Source organism: Euleptes europaea, chromosome 8 (genome assembly GCF_029931775.1).
Source record: "Euleptes europaea isolate rEulEur1 chromosome 8, rEulEur1.hap1, whole genome shotgun sequence".
In the NCBI taxonomy this organism is placed as follows: domain Eukaryota; kingdom Metazoa; phylum Chordata; class Lepidosauria; order Squamata; family Sphaerodactylidae; genus Euleptes; species Euleptes europaea.
This window is the reverse complement of record NC_079319.1, coordinates 57325396-57341298: the sequence shown is the minus strand read 5'-3', so window position 1 is coordinate 57341298 and position 15903 is coordinate 57325396. Positions and strand designations below refer to the sequence as shown.

General features: G+C 42.4%; 2 protein-coding genes across 3 annotated transcripts in view; one reads left to right on the top strand and one right to left on the bottom strand.

Annotated features, from left to right (window-relative positions):
- Positions 1–2131: 2131 nt before the first annotated feature.
- Positions 2132–15903, top strand: part of APCDD1 (APC down-regulated 1) — a 35136-nt gene continuing 21364 nt past the window's right edge. Inside the window, exon 1 of the mRNA XM_056854867.1 lies at positions 2132–2213. Coding sequence (XP_056710845.1) covers positions 2156–2213 — 58 coding nt within the window. The 5' untranslated portion in view covers positions 2132–2155. The remainder of the gene's footprint in view (positions 2214–15903) is intronic.
- Positions 3144–15903, bottom strand: part of RAB31 (RAB31, member RAS oncogene family) — a 156533-nt gene continuing 143773 nt past the window's right edge. For both annotated transcript variants that reach the window (XM_056854870.1, XM_056854871.1), the window contains exon 8: positions 3144–3154. The gene's annotated coding sequence lies outside the window, so the exon portion shown is untranslated. The remainder of the gene's footprint in view (positions 3155–15903) is intronic.

Below are 15903 nucleotides of genomic sequence, written 5' to 3'. Positions count from 1 at the left end.
TGGAGCAACTCTGCAGAATTAGATATAGTAATTAGCCCTCCTATTTTGCATACAAGGGACTACTTAGAATCCAGCCCTTTAGCAGAAAAAGTTTCACTTTCCAGCTTGACTCTTGCCCTGAGTGGATAGCCCAGGCTAGCCAGATCTTGGAAGCTTAAGCTGGTTTGGCCCTGGTCAGTATTTGGATAGGAGACTACCAAGGAATACCAGGGCCCCTACACAGAGGCAGGCAATGGAAAATTTAGTCTTGAAAACCCTACAGGGCGGCCATAAGTCAACGGAGACTCGACATACAGCCAGTTCAGTTCAAGGTTTCTTCCTTATGTCCCTTAGTTTCTACAATAAAGTTACCCATTGCTTTTATACCTTATATGGCGTCTCCTCAGCATGATCCTTATCACATTATATATGTAGTGTAGGCATACGAGATGTTGCAAAATGAGACCCCTGGTATCTTCTAGGTTCAGCATATTGCTTTTCATTACTTGCTTTTTGTTCTAAACCGTGCATGAACTAAATAGAAATGAACTAAATAGTTGGTTGGGGCTACCTGCAGCGTAGAGTTGACCAGTCTGGAGGTGGGGACAAGTGTTTCCCCCTATAATGTTACCAGGGACCCCCTTTAAACATAAGGAATGTTCCATAAAACACAAGACATCTGGCATCCCTGAACCTACCTGTGGGGCGCAGTTTCGAGATCTCACTGAAACTTTGAGATGCGGAGGAAGGGGGGGGAGAGGTAAAGGGACCTCCACATATAGGAGCGCACAGACACACACACCCCACCCTCCATGGCGGCATTGTCTGCAGGCCGAGGACAGCGGGCGGCACAGCCTGTGTGAACCTTTCCAGCCGTCATTGTTTTGACGCCGGGGAATGTTTTGGGGACGCTCTTTGACGGGTTCTGACAGGCCGTTGAAGCACGGGGGGTTTGACCTTGGACTTGCCACTCTCTCTTTTTATTTTATTTTTATAAATTTTTACAACACAAAACATAAAACAAATAACAAACAAATACAATAAAAAATAATATAAAAAGAAAATAACAAAATACAAACGCGTATCTGTATATACTTATTAATACATTCGCAGTTACAAAGTTATAAAGACCAAAAAGATACCCCTTCGACCCTCCACCCACCTTAAAAATGTCACCCATCACCCGACTTCGGAAGAAGTGTCTTAACAGTTTTAAAAATATCTATGAACAGTAAATTATGAAGGTATTAAGACTAGTTTCTATAACTCACTAATTAAAGTAGTAAAATCCCTTTTATGCCCGTTTATCCCAAGGATTTGCCACTCTCGAGATGCACCTTTTCCCCGTCGGAATGCTCCAAACTCTGCACGGGGGGCTTCTTTGTGAGTTCTGAGCATTCAGACGGGGGAAAGGCGCACCTACTGCGCGGCGAACCCAAGGCAAAACCTCCCGTGCAGAAACGCCTCCACTTTCCTCGGACTGGCTTTGCCACCCAGGGCCAAGCGGACCCACCCCCCTTTCCCCCCCCCCTTTTTTTTTTGCAAAACCCCAACAACCAACCGCCCCCTCGCCTTTGTAGTCTGCGCGCAAGCCCAGGGTGTCCGATTTCGGGCCCCGGCGGCGATGAGAGTCCCTCCCGCGCCGCCCCCCCCGACCCCTCCCCCCCGCCGCTGGAAGGGAAAATATGAAGGGGAGTTGCTGCTCCTGCCGCCGTCGCAGCAACACCAGCCCAGCGAGGAGGAGGAGGAGGAAGAGCCGCCGCAGGAGACGCGCCGAGGGCGAGGCGAGGCGGGACCCAGGGGCGGCTGCAGCTGCCCAAGGCGGGCCGGGAGCGAGGAGGCGCGCGGCAGCCCGGGGACGCCTCGGCGCGCCCCTCCCCGACGGCTCTGGGTCTCCCGCGAAGCCGCCGCCCCCCCCCCCCTTTGCCTTCCGTCCCCGGCAGCTCGAGACCCCCTGCTCGGGAGGAAGAGGCGCGAGGCGGCCAGCCGCCCTCCTTGGGGGGGGGGGGTTTCCAACGCGGCCAGGTGGATCCGGCGGCTCCCCCAGCGCCACCTCCAGCCTGGCGCGTCCCGTCCAGGAGCCGCGAAGAAGAAAGCGAAGCGAATCAAAGGGGGAGGCGGGAGGGAGAGGGAAGAGGCTCTGAGCAGAGGAGGCGGCGGCGGCGGCGAGCTGGAAATGTCCTGTCCCTGCTGCAGCCTGGTCAGCTCCCTGTTCCTAGCCCTGCTCTTGCACGGTGAGTGGGGCCGAAAGGAAGGGCGGGCGCGTTTGCAGGGTCGCTCTTCTCGCCGCCGGCAGCCTTGTGATGATCCGACTGGTTGCTCTTTTGCTCCCTTGGCCAACTTGAGGTGAAGCCGGGGCGGCCACGAGGCGCATTAGGCGGTCACCTGGGGCGCAGAACTGGCCTGAGGGGCAGAGGTTTCAACCCACTCGTTTCTTGAAAAAATGCAACTGACAATTTATATATTTTTAATTACTTCTCTAATTAAAATCTATCTATCTATCTATCTATCTATCTATCTATCTATCTATCTATCTATCTATCTAAATTTTAATTAGAGAAGTACCACAACAGTACTATGGAATATAATTAATTACAATGCCTTATTAAAAGTTCTGTGCTTTTATTTTTCTACAAGACATCTGTTTTTGAAAATTGCTTAGCAATGGGGGGGCACAAGTAGTTAGCCTTGCCTAGGGGGCAAAAACGATTGGCACCGGCCCTGGGTGAAACTCCATTCAGAGTTCGGACCAGGGTCTTTCGCCATGCACGTTGGAAGTGGCGTAGCTATTGCAGCAATGCTAATTATCTAAACATACTTTGTCAGAATCCCTTGCCCAGTTAGCCCCAGTGGAGAGCTCTGTTTTATTGCAAGTATATGACATTGCTGTCATCGTGGTTTGTATTTATTAGCAGTATTCATTTATTTGATTGTATGGCACCAGGGGCTGATGTTTCCTTGGGTCAACTGAAGGGGCAGATTGCAGAAACATTTGGTCCAAGTCAAAACGGCGGAGTCTGCTTTCAGGCTGTAAAACAAGCGGCATAGCACAGGGAAGGGGTTTCTAAAAGACATACAGCGTTATTAAGAGCTGCTCACAAATGATATATCTTTGGGTCGTGTTTTTTTAAACAATACCCAGGTGCTCTTGGGGTTATTACTGATGTGTTTAGATCTACTGTGTTGTAAAAGACCCAAGTGGATAACTATTTAGGGAAAATATACTTTGCCTGTCTTCCTTTGAACTTCATACAAGATCCATATTATAGCCATCCCATCTTTGAGAAGTTCGAACAGTGCATAGAAGCTCAGAGCCAGGGAGCGACCATTATGCTTAAGGTTGCTTTTTTATGAAACCCGTAGCCAAACTTAAGTGGGGCTCTTGGAAAGCATTTTAGCCCATGACCTTGAACCGTTCCACTGATTTCAGGTGCCCTGTTCAGGAACATAAGGCCTGTGAACTGCATTCACAGTTCCGTGGGATAAGTAAAAAGCACCCCCCGCCGCCCCTATGAACCTCTACCTGTGTTAATTGCATAACATACAAATAATAACTTATGATTGGGTCAGAGCAGGGGTTTGTTTGATGAAGTATGTTGTTATGCACAGTGGCCGAGCAGATGCTTTCAGCAAGCCCAGGGGAGACGTGAAGATATCGGCAGCGTTTGATCTTTTTTTGCTAAACTAAGGATTCTCAAATATGTTAGCATTTCCTCATACCAATGCGTTGCCCTTTTCTCCACCTTTCCAGCTGTACAATCTTTTTTAGATGGGGGCTTTCAGAACTGTACATAGTATTCAAAAGTTGTCACACCATAGACTTTCAGCCCCAAATGTGCATCACTTCATATATATTTTTACATTGCTCACTATGAAAAAAGATTCCCTTAGGAGTTCTGCATAGTTTGCTTTGGATTTCACCTGAATTATTTGCCATTGTTCGCAGATTTGGATACCTCACAAGCAACTCCAGATCACTTATGGATAAATAGCACTGATCCGTGGGAAACGCTTCTTACTTCCCTCATTGTGGAAGCTTTCTCTTTAGTCTTACCCTGTATCTGTTCATTTACCAGTTTCTGGTCTGTAACAGCTCAATTTGTTATGGACCCTTTGGTGATAAAAAAAATTGGGAGTCCAAATATATAATGTCTGGTGTTTCACCATTATATTTCTGTTGCAGAAGCCATGCATGGCCATGGCTCAGTGGTAGAGCATCTGCTTGGCGTGCAGAAGGTCCCAGGTTCAGTCCCCAGCATCTCCAGTTAAAAGGACGAGGCAAGTAGGTGATGTGGAAGACCTCTGCCGGAGACCCTGGAGAGCTGCTGCCAGTCTGAGTAGACAGTACTGACTCTGATGGACCAAGGGTCTGATTCAGTATAAGGCAGCTTCATGTGTTCATGTGTTTCCCAAGCAAGGCTTGATCCTCTAAACATTTAACTTTAATATTTCCCTGGTCCAGGGCTGTATGCCTCAGAAATGTTCACTGACAGATTTATAAACAAGAAAGGCTGCCCGGTAGGTGATCAGAGATCTACACAACAGCTTGTTCCCACCTGAATGGTTTCCGTGTACAGAATCTCATCCAACAACTTTCCACAAGTGCAAGTTGCCCTCAGTGTGATGAGGTTTGGCAAAACTGCTACTGTTTCTTACCTTCTGCTCTTTTTTGCAGTGGCCCCCTAGCCTTTGGCACATGGTAGAGGATCTGGGAGAAAAATTGGGTGGGTGAAGTTAGTGGCAACCATAAGAAATGGCTTTTGCCAACATTTGTAGATCCCTCTCCCCCATTCAAATGACCAGGCTCTTTTTTATTGCTGGATGCTGTCGAGTGACATCAGCCATTCAGTTGCATTAATTAACCTGGACACCTAACCACATCACTAAGTTTTCATAGGTGCTGAGCACCAAAATCCCCCCACCAGTAGCAGCTGTGGAAACACAACCTCTTTGAAAACCATATTCTGTATTCAGATATGTTACTAAGGCCTACTTTTATGCAGTATTGGTCCATGAAAATTCAAAAACTGTCCTGCAGGATCTGATAATGTTGATTTAGAATAGGGGAATTAATGTCCCCCTTTGTTTGGAAAACATTAAATACACAAATGCCACATGATAAATAATAAAGGCCATGAGCTTTCAGTTTGTCTTTTTGGAGACAAAGAAGACTTGCTCATCAAAGGCGTTTTTATTCCCCTCCCACAGCTTAACTACAAAATATATAGACTGTATAAATATGTCTTGTTGAGACAGACCTGCCTGGACGCCAAGGTGTACTTTAGAATCCTCTGATCTGGGCGTCTAGGAATCAAAACGGAAGGTTTGAAGTTAGAGGCTAAGTAAGGAGAGAAGGTATAATTATAGGGTTAGTCTCCCAGGCTCATCTGCTTGGAATTACAGAGCTGTTTTAAACTTTGGCTGAAATGTGAAACAAATCAGAGCCAATAGTCAGATCAAACCAAGCCTCTGCCAAGAGAACTTGAAAGGGGGAACTCCCTCCCCCCCACACTTCACAGTGTCATCAAATGGGAACTTTAAAAAAAAAAAAAAAGGAAGGAGAATCAATTTGTTGGGGCCATTTATTAACACAGGGATGAAGATTTGTGGTGGAAAACCATTGCCCCCTGGGGCTCAGATAAGGACAGACAATTGGATATAGTACTTGCGTGTTCTCGCTTTTTGGTCTTTAAAACTGTTTTTACTCCTAAACTCATGAGACTGTTCGGTCAACAGCACGTCTTCAGGTATGAGAATACTTAGGAAAACTTTTTTTAAAGGATCTCATTGTCAGTTTAACTTTGTACCTGTGCAAGTTCTGTTTTCTCATTTATGGTTGCAGAATTTTAATGTTGGCATGTAGGTTTTGGGCTATCTTGTCCCAGCCTCCTTGCTCCGAGTCAGTGATCTATATTAAAGCTTCCCTGATAGAGGCCTATGTAGGCTTTCCATTAAACTTCCAGAGAAAGACATTCTACACCCTCCATTGGGAGAATATCAGATTTAAAAGCTGCTGTTATGTTTAGCAACTTTTTCCTAATATGTAAACTAAATGTCCTATGTGATGTACATTAACAACTGAAATCCATTTGCATCTGTTAAATATTCTTCTGCCATCCTAAGCAATTCCCACTGAATTTGGCAGCACTTACTACTGAGTAAACACTTTAAGACTGAGCTGTAAAACTGTCAATGTAGAGAGCAGTTGTCTCCATATGAGTCCAGTTAGCCTTCAAGATCTTCCCAGGAAGACTTTCCCAGTATTCCATTCTGTGGTAGATTGGCTGGGACCTTTATTGCACACTGTGGGGTGTGCTGTCTAAGAAAATGTTGCTCAGTCTGAACCTTCTTAGTTTGAAAAAGTGGTATAAGGCCCTTCTCTTAAAACAACTGAATACAAGTTGTGTGTATGTATGAAGTTTTGCCTTTCGTTTTAGTTTTCTTTTTGAGATTTTTAATGGCCTGGAACATGATTATAGAGAATATAAATTAAACAACAACTTATCTCCCTTAATTTTGTCTCATAGAATTTGGGGATTATTCAGTGAAATTAACTGGCAATAGATTCTAGACAGGTAAAAGAAAGTATCTCTTCACACGGCATAATTTATGAAATCCATGTAAATGGCTTTACAAATTCATGGTTTTTAACCCTGCTAACTAAATAAGAGGAAGAGCCCTGTGGTGCAGAGTGGTAAGCTGCAGTACTGCAGTTAAAAGCTGTGCTCACAACCTGAGTTCTATCCTAACATAAGTCGGTTTCAGGTAGCCAGCTCAAGGTTGACTCAGCCTTCTGTCCTTCAAAGGTCGGTAAAATCAGTACCGAGCTTGCTGGGGGTAAAGTGTTGATGACTGGGGAAGGCAATGGTTAACATAGTCTCCTAGTAAACATCGGGATGTGACGTCACCCCCATGGGTCAGGAGGGACCTGGTGCTTTACCTTTACCTAAATAGAACTTCCATAGTCAGAGGTAATGTATCTTTGAATACTAGCTGCTGGTGGACAAACAGTGGAGACAGGCTGTTGCCTTCATGCTATGCTTGTGCATTTTACAGAAGCATCTGGTTGTATATAACAAGGTATTGATCTAAAAGAGCTTCTAGAGTTTTCTAAACAAATCCAGTTCCATCATCTTTTTCTTCTATTGGTTCTTGTAGGTTATCCGGGCTGTGTAACCGTGGTCTTGGAATTTTCTTTCCTGACGTTTCGCCAGCAACTGTGGCAGGCATCTTCAGAGTAGTAACACTGAAGGACAGTGTCTCTCAGTGTCAAGGGTGTAGGAAGAGTAATATATAGTCAGAAAGGGGTTGGGTTTGAGCTGTGTTTAAGGCAAGATTGTACATATCAGTACTATGTAATGATAGTATTGGCTATATTACTTCCCAGACTCAGATATATTACTTTAGTTAGGGCAACATGAAATGGAATTGGCCTTTTGGGTCACAACGTTGTACCTTGGCTCTTCAACCACTCTAACCCCTTAGCCACCTCTCAGCATCCATCAAGAGATAACCAAACAATAGCTGAAAAGAAACGCTGCCAAGCTATTTTAGATCACATAACCATGACTCAGGCAGCTGGACTGCATTTGGAAATCCAGGAGTGCTTTAAATGTGTTTACATAAATAAGCATTAGAACTCTTAGCTTACCTTTTTGAAGTCAAGCGCTGTTTGCTCATGGAATGGAAATACAAAAATTAGGTTAAATGCAACTCAAGTTCATACCATTATTGCCTCGTAAATATCTCTACACTACAGGAATAGTCGCTTTTTAAAGAAATAAATAAATAAAACCCTTGTATTCATTAGTCAAAATGAAACCTGTTGAATGTCAAAGGAGATTTCCAGCTGGAACTTGTCCATTATCATGGTTTTCTTTGCTTATACAAAAAGCCACAAAAGTTTCAGATGTCAAATGCTAAAATCATTCAGATTCAAAAACTCTTGAGTAATGAGATGAACAGTAAAGTGAATTCTAAACAATTTAGCTAATTTATTTTTCAGCCTTACCTCACTCACCCCCAGCTTGGAGGAGCTACACTAGCCTTGCAGCCTTTCCATAATATCATGTTTTTGTACAATACGCACTTGCTGCTTTTCCATATGTTTCTCAAGGTAGCATGATGCGAGCATATTGAGTTTTCCCAGTTCATACTTCATAATATTTGAACCTAATAAGAGGTGAATAATAGTTCGCTACATACATATTTTGTGATTACAGGATACTTAAGATACTGTGAAACTTGTCCCTTACTGAATAATTATATCTTCCCTTGCATTGTGCAGGATATGGTTTGGTATATGTGAAAAATACATGCCTTGGAAAACTATTTATATATTGCACTGCAAGGAATACGAATTCATTATTTAATTTTTTTTTAATATGTATTTCACTTAACACTGAGGAGATTCTTATTCAACTTTCATATGATCTTATGACTGCTGTTGATTGTAGTAGTCTTTTGATTCAGGCATGCTTGTTATAGACATAAAGCAAAAATAGAAGCCTGAATTGTGTGTGTATGTGTGAAGTGCCGTCAAGTTGCTTCCAACTTATGGTGGCCACATGAATTAATGACCCTTAGTCATTAATTCAAATTAATAATTTTCACTCACCCTTCATCTAAATCTAATCTAGCTTTCCTTATATGTTCTGCATATAGATTGAAGAGATAGGGATGTAGACTACATCCTTGTCTGACACCTTTGCCAGTTGGAAATGATTCTGTTCTCCATATTCTGTCCTAACTATAATCTTTTGTCCAGAGTACAAGTTGTGCATCAAAATAATCAGATGAGGTGGCACACCCATTTCCATTAAAACCAACTGTAGTTTTTCATGATTATATAGTCAAATGCTTTGCTGTAATCTATAAAACCACAAGCTGATTTTCTACTGAAATTCTGGTTTATCCTCCAGTAACCAATGTAAATTTGCAATATAATCTCTAGTGCCACTTCCTTTTCTAAATCCATCTTGAACATTTCTTGTTTCATATATGGTAACTGTTTTTGTTGTAAGATTTTGAGCATCACTTTATTTGCATGAGAAATTAATGACATGGTCTGATAGTTGCTGCAGTCTTTGACATCTCCTTTTTTGGAACTGGAATGTTGATTGTTTCCAATCTGTGGGCCATTGGTTTGTTTTCCATATTTGTTGGCATAGTCTTGTTAAGACTCTATAGTTTGAAATAGCTCTTCCATCTACTCATGGTGATTTGTTTCTCCCAGTTGCTTTGAGTGCAGCTTTCACTTCACTTTCTAAAACTGCAGGTTCTTCTTCTTCAAAAAAAGTTTCTTTGAAGAAGTCTTTCATCCTTAAGTCTCTTCTATATAGTTCTTCAGTGTATTGTTCCCATCTTTTTTTTATTTTGTCCTGTTCAGTTAAGGTGTTTCCATGTTGGTCTTTCAGCATCCCTAACCATGCTTTAAATTTCCATTTGGTGTCTTAGATCTTGTGGAATAGATCTCTTGTTCTCCCTTTTTTGTTGTTCTCATCTATTTCTTTACACTGGTTATTATAATAGGTCTCTATGTCTCCATATGGCAGTCACTGACATGTTGCATATAGATTTCCTATTCTGTTTCTGTCCCCTTTTACCTTTTTTTCTGGTCTATATTTAGCGATTTTAAGAGTTTTCTCAGTCATCCATCAAGGCTTTTCATTTCTTTTGGCTACAGGAATAGTCTTTGCACATTCTTCCATGATAATATCTCTGGTTTCAAGCCATAGTTGTTCTGTTTCATGTTTATTTGAACTTAGCAATGCAAATATGGTCTTTAAACTCTTCAAAGGAATGTTGTTTAGATTGTATTTTGGCACTGTGATTGTTTTGGTGTTTTTCTTCAGCTTTAGTCTAATTTTCGGTATTAACAAGTCATGGTCTGTACCACAATCAGTTCCTGGTCTTGTTTTAGTAGAGAGTATAGAGCTTCTCCATCTTCTGTTTCCCTTTAAGTAATCTATTTGATTTCTCTATTGACCATCCAGTGGTGTCCACGTATACAATCATCTGTTCAGTTGCCTGAAACATGTTTGAAATAAACAACTTTTCTTCACAGAATTCTATGAATCACTCCTCTGTTTCATTTCCTGTTCCTAGCTCAAATCTTCTGACAAGATTTGATTCTACTTTCTTACTTTTGCGTTCCAGTCATCTGTGATTATCAGCGCATCTCGTTTGGGTGTGTGATCAATTTCTTCCTGGATGCTTGCATAAAAGCTTTCCATTTCTTCCTCTTCAGAATCTGATTGCTTGTGCTACATCTCGCCTCACTATTAGAGCAACTCCATTTCTTCTGTGTTTTGTCATTTCCATAGTAAAACACTTTGTAATTTTCTGACTGAAAATGTCCTAATCCAGTCCATTTAGTTCAGTCACTCCTTTGATTGCAATGTTTAAAGGTTCTTTTTGTTGTCTTACAATTTCAAGTTTATCCCGATTCATACTTCTCACATTCCATGTTCTTATCTTTTGCATTCATTCACATCAACAACTGAAAGTCCTTTCAGCTTCAGCCCAGTTACCTCATTAAGAATAGTGCTACTATAGCTGGCTAATAGTACCAGAGTGGTGTAGTGGTTAAGAGCAGTGGTTTGGTGGACTCTGATCTGGAGAACCGGGTTCGATTCCCCACTCCTCCACATGAGCGGCGGAGGCTAATCTGGTGAACTGGATTTGTTTCCCCACTCCTACACATGAAGCCAGCTGGATGACCTTGGGCTAGTCACACTCTCTCAGCCCCACCTACCTCACAAGGTGTTTGTTGTGGGGAGGGGAAGGGAAGGTGATTTAAACTGGTTTGATTCTTCCTTAAGTGGTAGAGAAAGTCGGCATATAAAAATCAACTCTTCCTCTTCTTCTGCTTGTACCTGTCCTCAGCTCTTCCCCAGTAGCTTATTGAGTGCCATCTGACTGGGGGAGGGGGAGGAGTCCTCTCCTCCAGCACTATATGTTCTTTCATTTTGGTTAGTCTTACCAGCAGAAGGGAACGGACAGTTCCAGTGGTGTTGGGGTGGAGGAATCCTGGAAGGGTAGCTACTGGGCAGCAGCAGTAGTGGAAGGTGAGACTGGCTGAGGATCTTTCATAGACAACAGTAGTGACATTTCAGTTAACCCTGGTTAGTACTGTGCAAAAGAAGGCAATGGTAAACCACTTCTGATCATCTCTTACCTCGAAAACCCTATGACGAGCCTGAATTGTGCTAACAAACAATGGCCCAAATCCAGAGATAAGCACAGGATGTTCTATATGAACGTGAAAAGCTTGGTAATAATACAATACATACGATACAATAATTGTGGTGGTCTCCGATTTTAAGATCTCTGTCTCAAAAATGTATAGGGAAGGTGCATCCATGTCCACATTGTGTTTAGATGTGTATTTGCATTTGATATTTTCCAGCTGTGTGCTACTGTCCATGTTTTATAGTCCAGCACTAGGAATCCTGAGTGTCAGATCAGTGGGTGGATTATGAGCCATTATTCCCTTTCGTAAGTGAATAGAGAAAAAGTGGGAGAAAAGAGAGGCTGCACTCTCAGAGTTGGAGAGAGGCAAAACCTTGTTATTTTAGTGATTCAGGTGTCAAGGAGCAGACAAACTTTGTCCTCAACACACTTACGCACATATGGGTGTTGTTGTTTTTTACAGTGGCTTCAATATTCTGCTGTCTGCATTTCATCCTTTTCTTATGGCTGATCTAGTGACCAGTTCTGCAAGACTTTGCTCCTTTTGATGTTCAGAGTAACTAAAGTAAAGCTAAAAACAAACATCTGCTTGGCAGTGAGACATAATAGTCTCTAGTGGAACTGTATACCTTTTGCCATGCGGTTAGGTTATCTAGCAGTTTCCACATCAAAAGATAATCTTAATGTATATTTACTTAATTGTGTAGGGTAACTAGATAAGTAAGGTCATATTCTTAGTCAATTATGTTTTATCTTTTGGAAACTTTCAAAGCTCCTGACAAGTTTCCGCTTGAAAAGTTTGCAGTGGAGACCAAATCATCATTCTAATATTGTCATAGGTTATACTTGGCTTTCACTTTATCTATGAAGCCAAAATGGAACAAGTCTTTATTTACTTTGGTGTAAATCAGAGGAAATATTGACTAATGGAATCTCAGGTTGAGTAAACTAGCAATTCAACCAGATGCACCATACAATATGTCTCTGTCTTCATTCTTGTGTATACTTCAATAACAATCATGTATATACTTTAAATTTAATACCAGATTAGATTTCCAACAGTTTTCTGTTTTTAAAACGGAAGTTCTATAAATAACATTGGGAATAGCTAGATTTGAGTCTAGTAGCACTTTAGAAAACAACAAGCTTTTGCTGTTATACAAGGGTATAAGCCGGGGTCCCCAACCTTTTTGAACCTGTGGGCACTTTTGGGATTGTGACATGGGGTAGGTGGGCGCAGCCACAAAATGGCTGCCAGAGGAGACAGAGCCAACCATAAAACCACACACTTGCTTTTATTTAACATTTTATTTCAAATATTTACATCCTATCTTCTCTCTTTGAGCAAAGCAAACCACAAGTATGGAACAATATAAATACAACAAATATACACAATTAAACAAAGCTGTTAAGACAGTGTACCAAGCCAGAGAGTAACTTCAGTTTTTTCACTTGTATCAGAAGCAAGAGGGCTGGTTTGTAGCAAGCTGTTACGTCTTTCTTACTTACTTTAAAATAAGGGGGGAAGAGAGCATATTCATATTTAGGCTTTGTGTTCTTTATGGATCACAAAAATCACAAATTATTAGGAGGCCCAGCATATAAAGCACAACTCACCAGTCTAGTGTGAGGTATGACATTCCATATCATCTACAAGCTTTCAACAATTGAGGGTATAAGAAGATATGGTAGCTTGCAGGCAGTTATCCAAGTGGTTGTCTGTCAACTGTGATCTGTTTTTAGATTTGATGTTTCATTGCTGAAAAGAGCAACTCTGCAATATAAGTGGATCTAAAATACGATTTAATCTTTGCTGTGCTGTTTTTCAACAGAGGGTACGTTTTGGGATCCACAAGGTTCCAAAGTCCCTCATCATTGAAATCATAGAGTCAGAAAGGGCCATACAGGCCATCTAGTCCAGCCCCCTGCTTAATGCAGGATCATCCTACAGCATCTCTGACAAGTGCTAGTCCAGCCTCTGCTTAAAGACTGCCAGTGAGGGGAGCTCACCATTTCCCTAGGTAGCTGATTCCACTGTCGAACAAGGCTTACTGTAAAAAACAATTTCCTAATATCCAGACAGTACCTCTCCGCCTGCAATTTAAACCCATTATTGCAAGACCTATCCTCTGCTGCCAAAAGGAACAGCTCCCTGCCTTCCTCTAAGTGACAGCCCTTCAAATAAAGAGAGCAATCATGTCCCCCCTCAACCTCATCCTCTCCAGACTAAACATTCCCAAATCCCTCAGCCTTTCCTCACAGGGTTTGGTCTCCAGGCCTCTGATCATCCTCATCGCTCTCCTCTGCACCTGCTCGATTCTGTCCACATCCTTTTTGAACTGAGGCCTCCAGAACTGCCACAATACTCCAGGTGTGGCCTGACTAATGCAGTGTACAGTGGAACTATGACATCTGGAGATTTGGATGTTATGCCTCTGTTGATACACCCCAAGATCGCATTAGCTTTTTTTGTCGTTGCATCACACTGGTTGCTCATATTTAACTTACGGTTCACCCATATCCCAAAATTCTTTTCACATAAACAATAAAAAATGAATGATCAGTTATCTCCGTTTCCATCTATTGGGTTGCCAGTTCAGATACCTCAGCTGAGAAGTCGTAAGAAGCCATCAGCCACCCCAGGCGTGGGTTCCTCTAGAGGTCCCAATAGACATTATTAAAACCATTCAGTGACATCTCACAGCACACCTCCAGATCAGTGCGCTGCCTCTGTAAATCCCTCGCAACCTCTTTTGGGGGAAAAGTTCTGGAAATTATTGGACTTGCTCAGGGTATTGGTGGGTGCCTTTAAATTCCTGTCTTTCTTGGAACAACCCTTCTGCGCCCTTTCTCCCTGCCCAAGGTCTTCTCCTTCCCCCTTTCATTTCTCCCCTCTGGCCTCCTTCTGCTCCCTGCTGTCCTGCGGCCAGTCTACCTGCCCGACTGCCTCGTCTATGCTGTGGATGGGAGGACACTTTCCCAGGGCAAACATGGGGCCTGGAAGCAGAGCTGCCCATCGTGGGCCAGGGTTTCCTGGTCAGTGGGAATAAGAAAAGATGTCCTTGAGCTACATGTTGGGGACCCCTTGTGTAAATTTTTGAGAGTCAAAACAACCTTTGTCAGTTTTGACTCTTGGAAGCTTATACCCTGAAAATCTTGAGGGTCTCTGAGGTGCTACAGAGGTATTCTACTGCAGATCAGCACAGCACAGCCACCCTCTGGGAAGTGTTTAAAGACAAATGTGTTCTCATTGTCTCAGAAATAAATAAAATTGCTTTTGGGGTATTCTTATATCAGAAATATACTTCCACGAGGGAAAGGATATGATTACAAGAGGAGTTTCTGCATATGTGTTAAAAGGCAGAAAAGCATACAAGAAGAAAAACAATGACATAATTTAGACAGAGCTTTTCTTTGCTCATGTAGTGATGAACTAGGTCAGAGGTTCCCAAACTTTTTGAGTCATGGGGCACTTTTCAGGAGAGAAATTAGTCATGGAGCACTAATTTTGAGCTAGCACCTATATACTAAACCGAACGACTGTAGTATTTTTCTTTCCAGCCTCTTCACGGAGCACTAGAAGATGCTTCGCGGAGCACCAAGTGCTCCTTGGAGCATAGTTTGGGAACCTCTGAACTAGGTGATGCTACTGGAAAATTTCATATGTACATAAGAGAAGCCATGCTGGATCAGACCAGTGGCCCATCTAGCCCAGCTTCCTGTTTCTCACAATGGCCAACCAGATGTCCTATGAAATAAGGCAAAAAGCCTCCCTCCTCACCCCCAAGAAACTGGTATTCAGACATGCACTGCTTCTGAATGTGGATGGTCTGTTTTGCCATCATGGCTAATAGCCGCCGATTGGCCCCAATCAGTGGGGTAATATGAGACCCTGCCCTGTTGGCAGGAACCTTGTAAGGGCAAGCAAGCACATAGAGGTATACTGAACACCCCTCCCAAGGATCCTGCGATTTTTCACTTATTAGCAATCTTGCATAACTAACTACTATTTTGCACTTCTGTAGATGGGAAATGGTTGCTGACATATCAGCTTGCCTACAGTCTCCCTTGAGTCACTAGCCGATACTGAACTCAGGAATCTATGTAAAACTTTATATATTGAAGCCATGGATCCATAGGAGCAAAGGGACTGATGTGTGCTAAGGTGTTATGTACATCTATAAACTAGAAATCTACATTCGTACATGCTGCTAGGGAGAGGCTAAAAAGGTGGAAGGATTCAATACAATCTCCAGTTTTCCCCATGATTTTCATTATGTTAACAAATAGGTTGGAATTGAATATATCCAATTAGGCAAGCTAGTAGATTGCTTTTATGGGTGCTAGTTAACAAAAGCTTATGCTAGCATATTCTTGAAAGGTGATATAAGACTCCTGTTTATTTTTCTGCCACAGACTAACATGAATACGCCACTGGAATTTTTGTACTGGGTCATTCTTAGATCATGAACTATCTCAGTATTCATCTGAGTGTATACTTCCACATTTGTTCATTTGCAGGACCGTGCATTTTGTATACACATCAATTAGTTCAGTCCACATTTATTAGAGTGAGCACCTTAAAGAATGCCAATTCATGGCATGCCACTCTCTGCAGCTACGGATAAAGCATCTGCCCCTAATTAATGTTTTACAAGGAAGCCTGTTTTCAACCACATGACTATAATCCACTATGGAGCACACTGTGGGGGATGGTATTCCTCCGTCAGT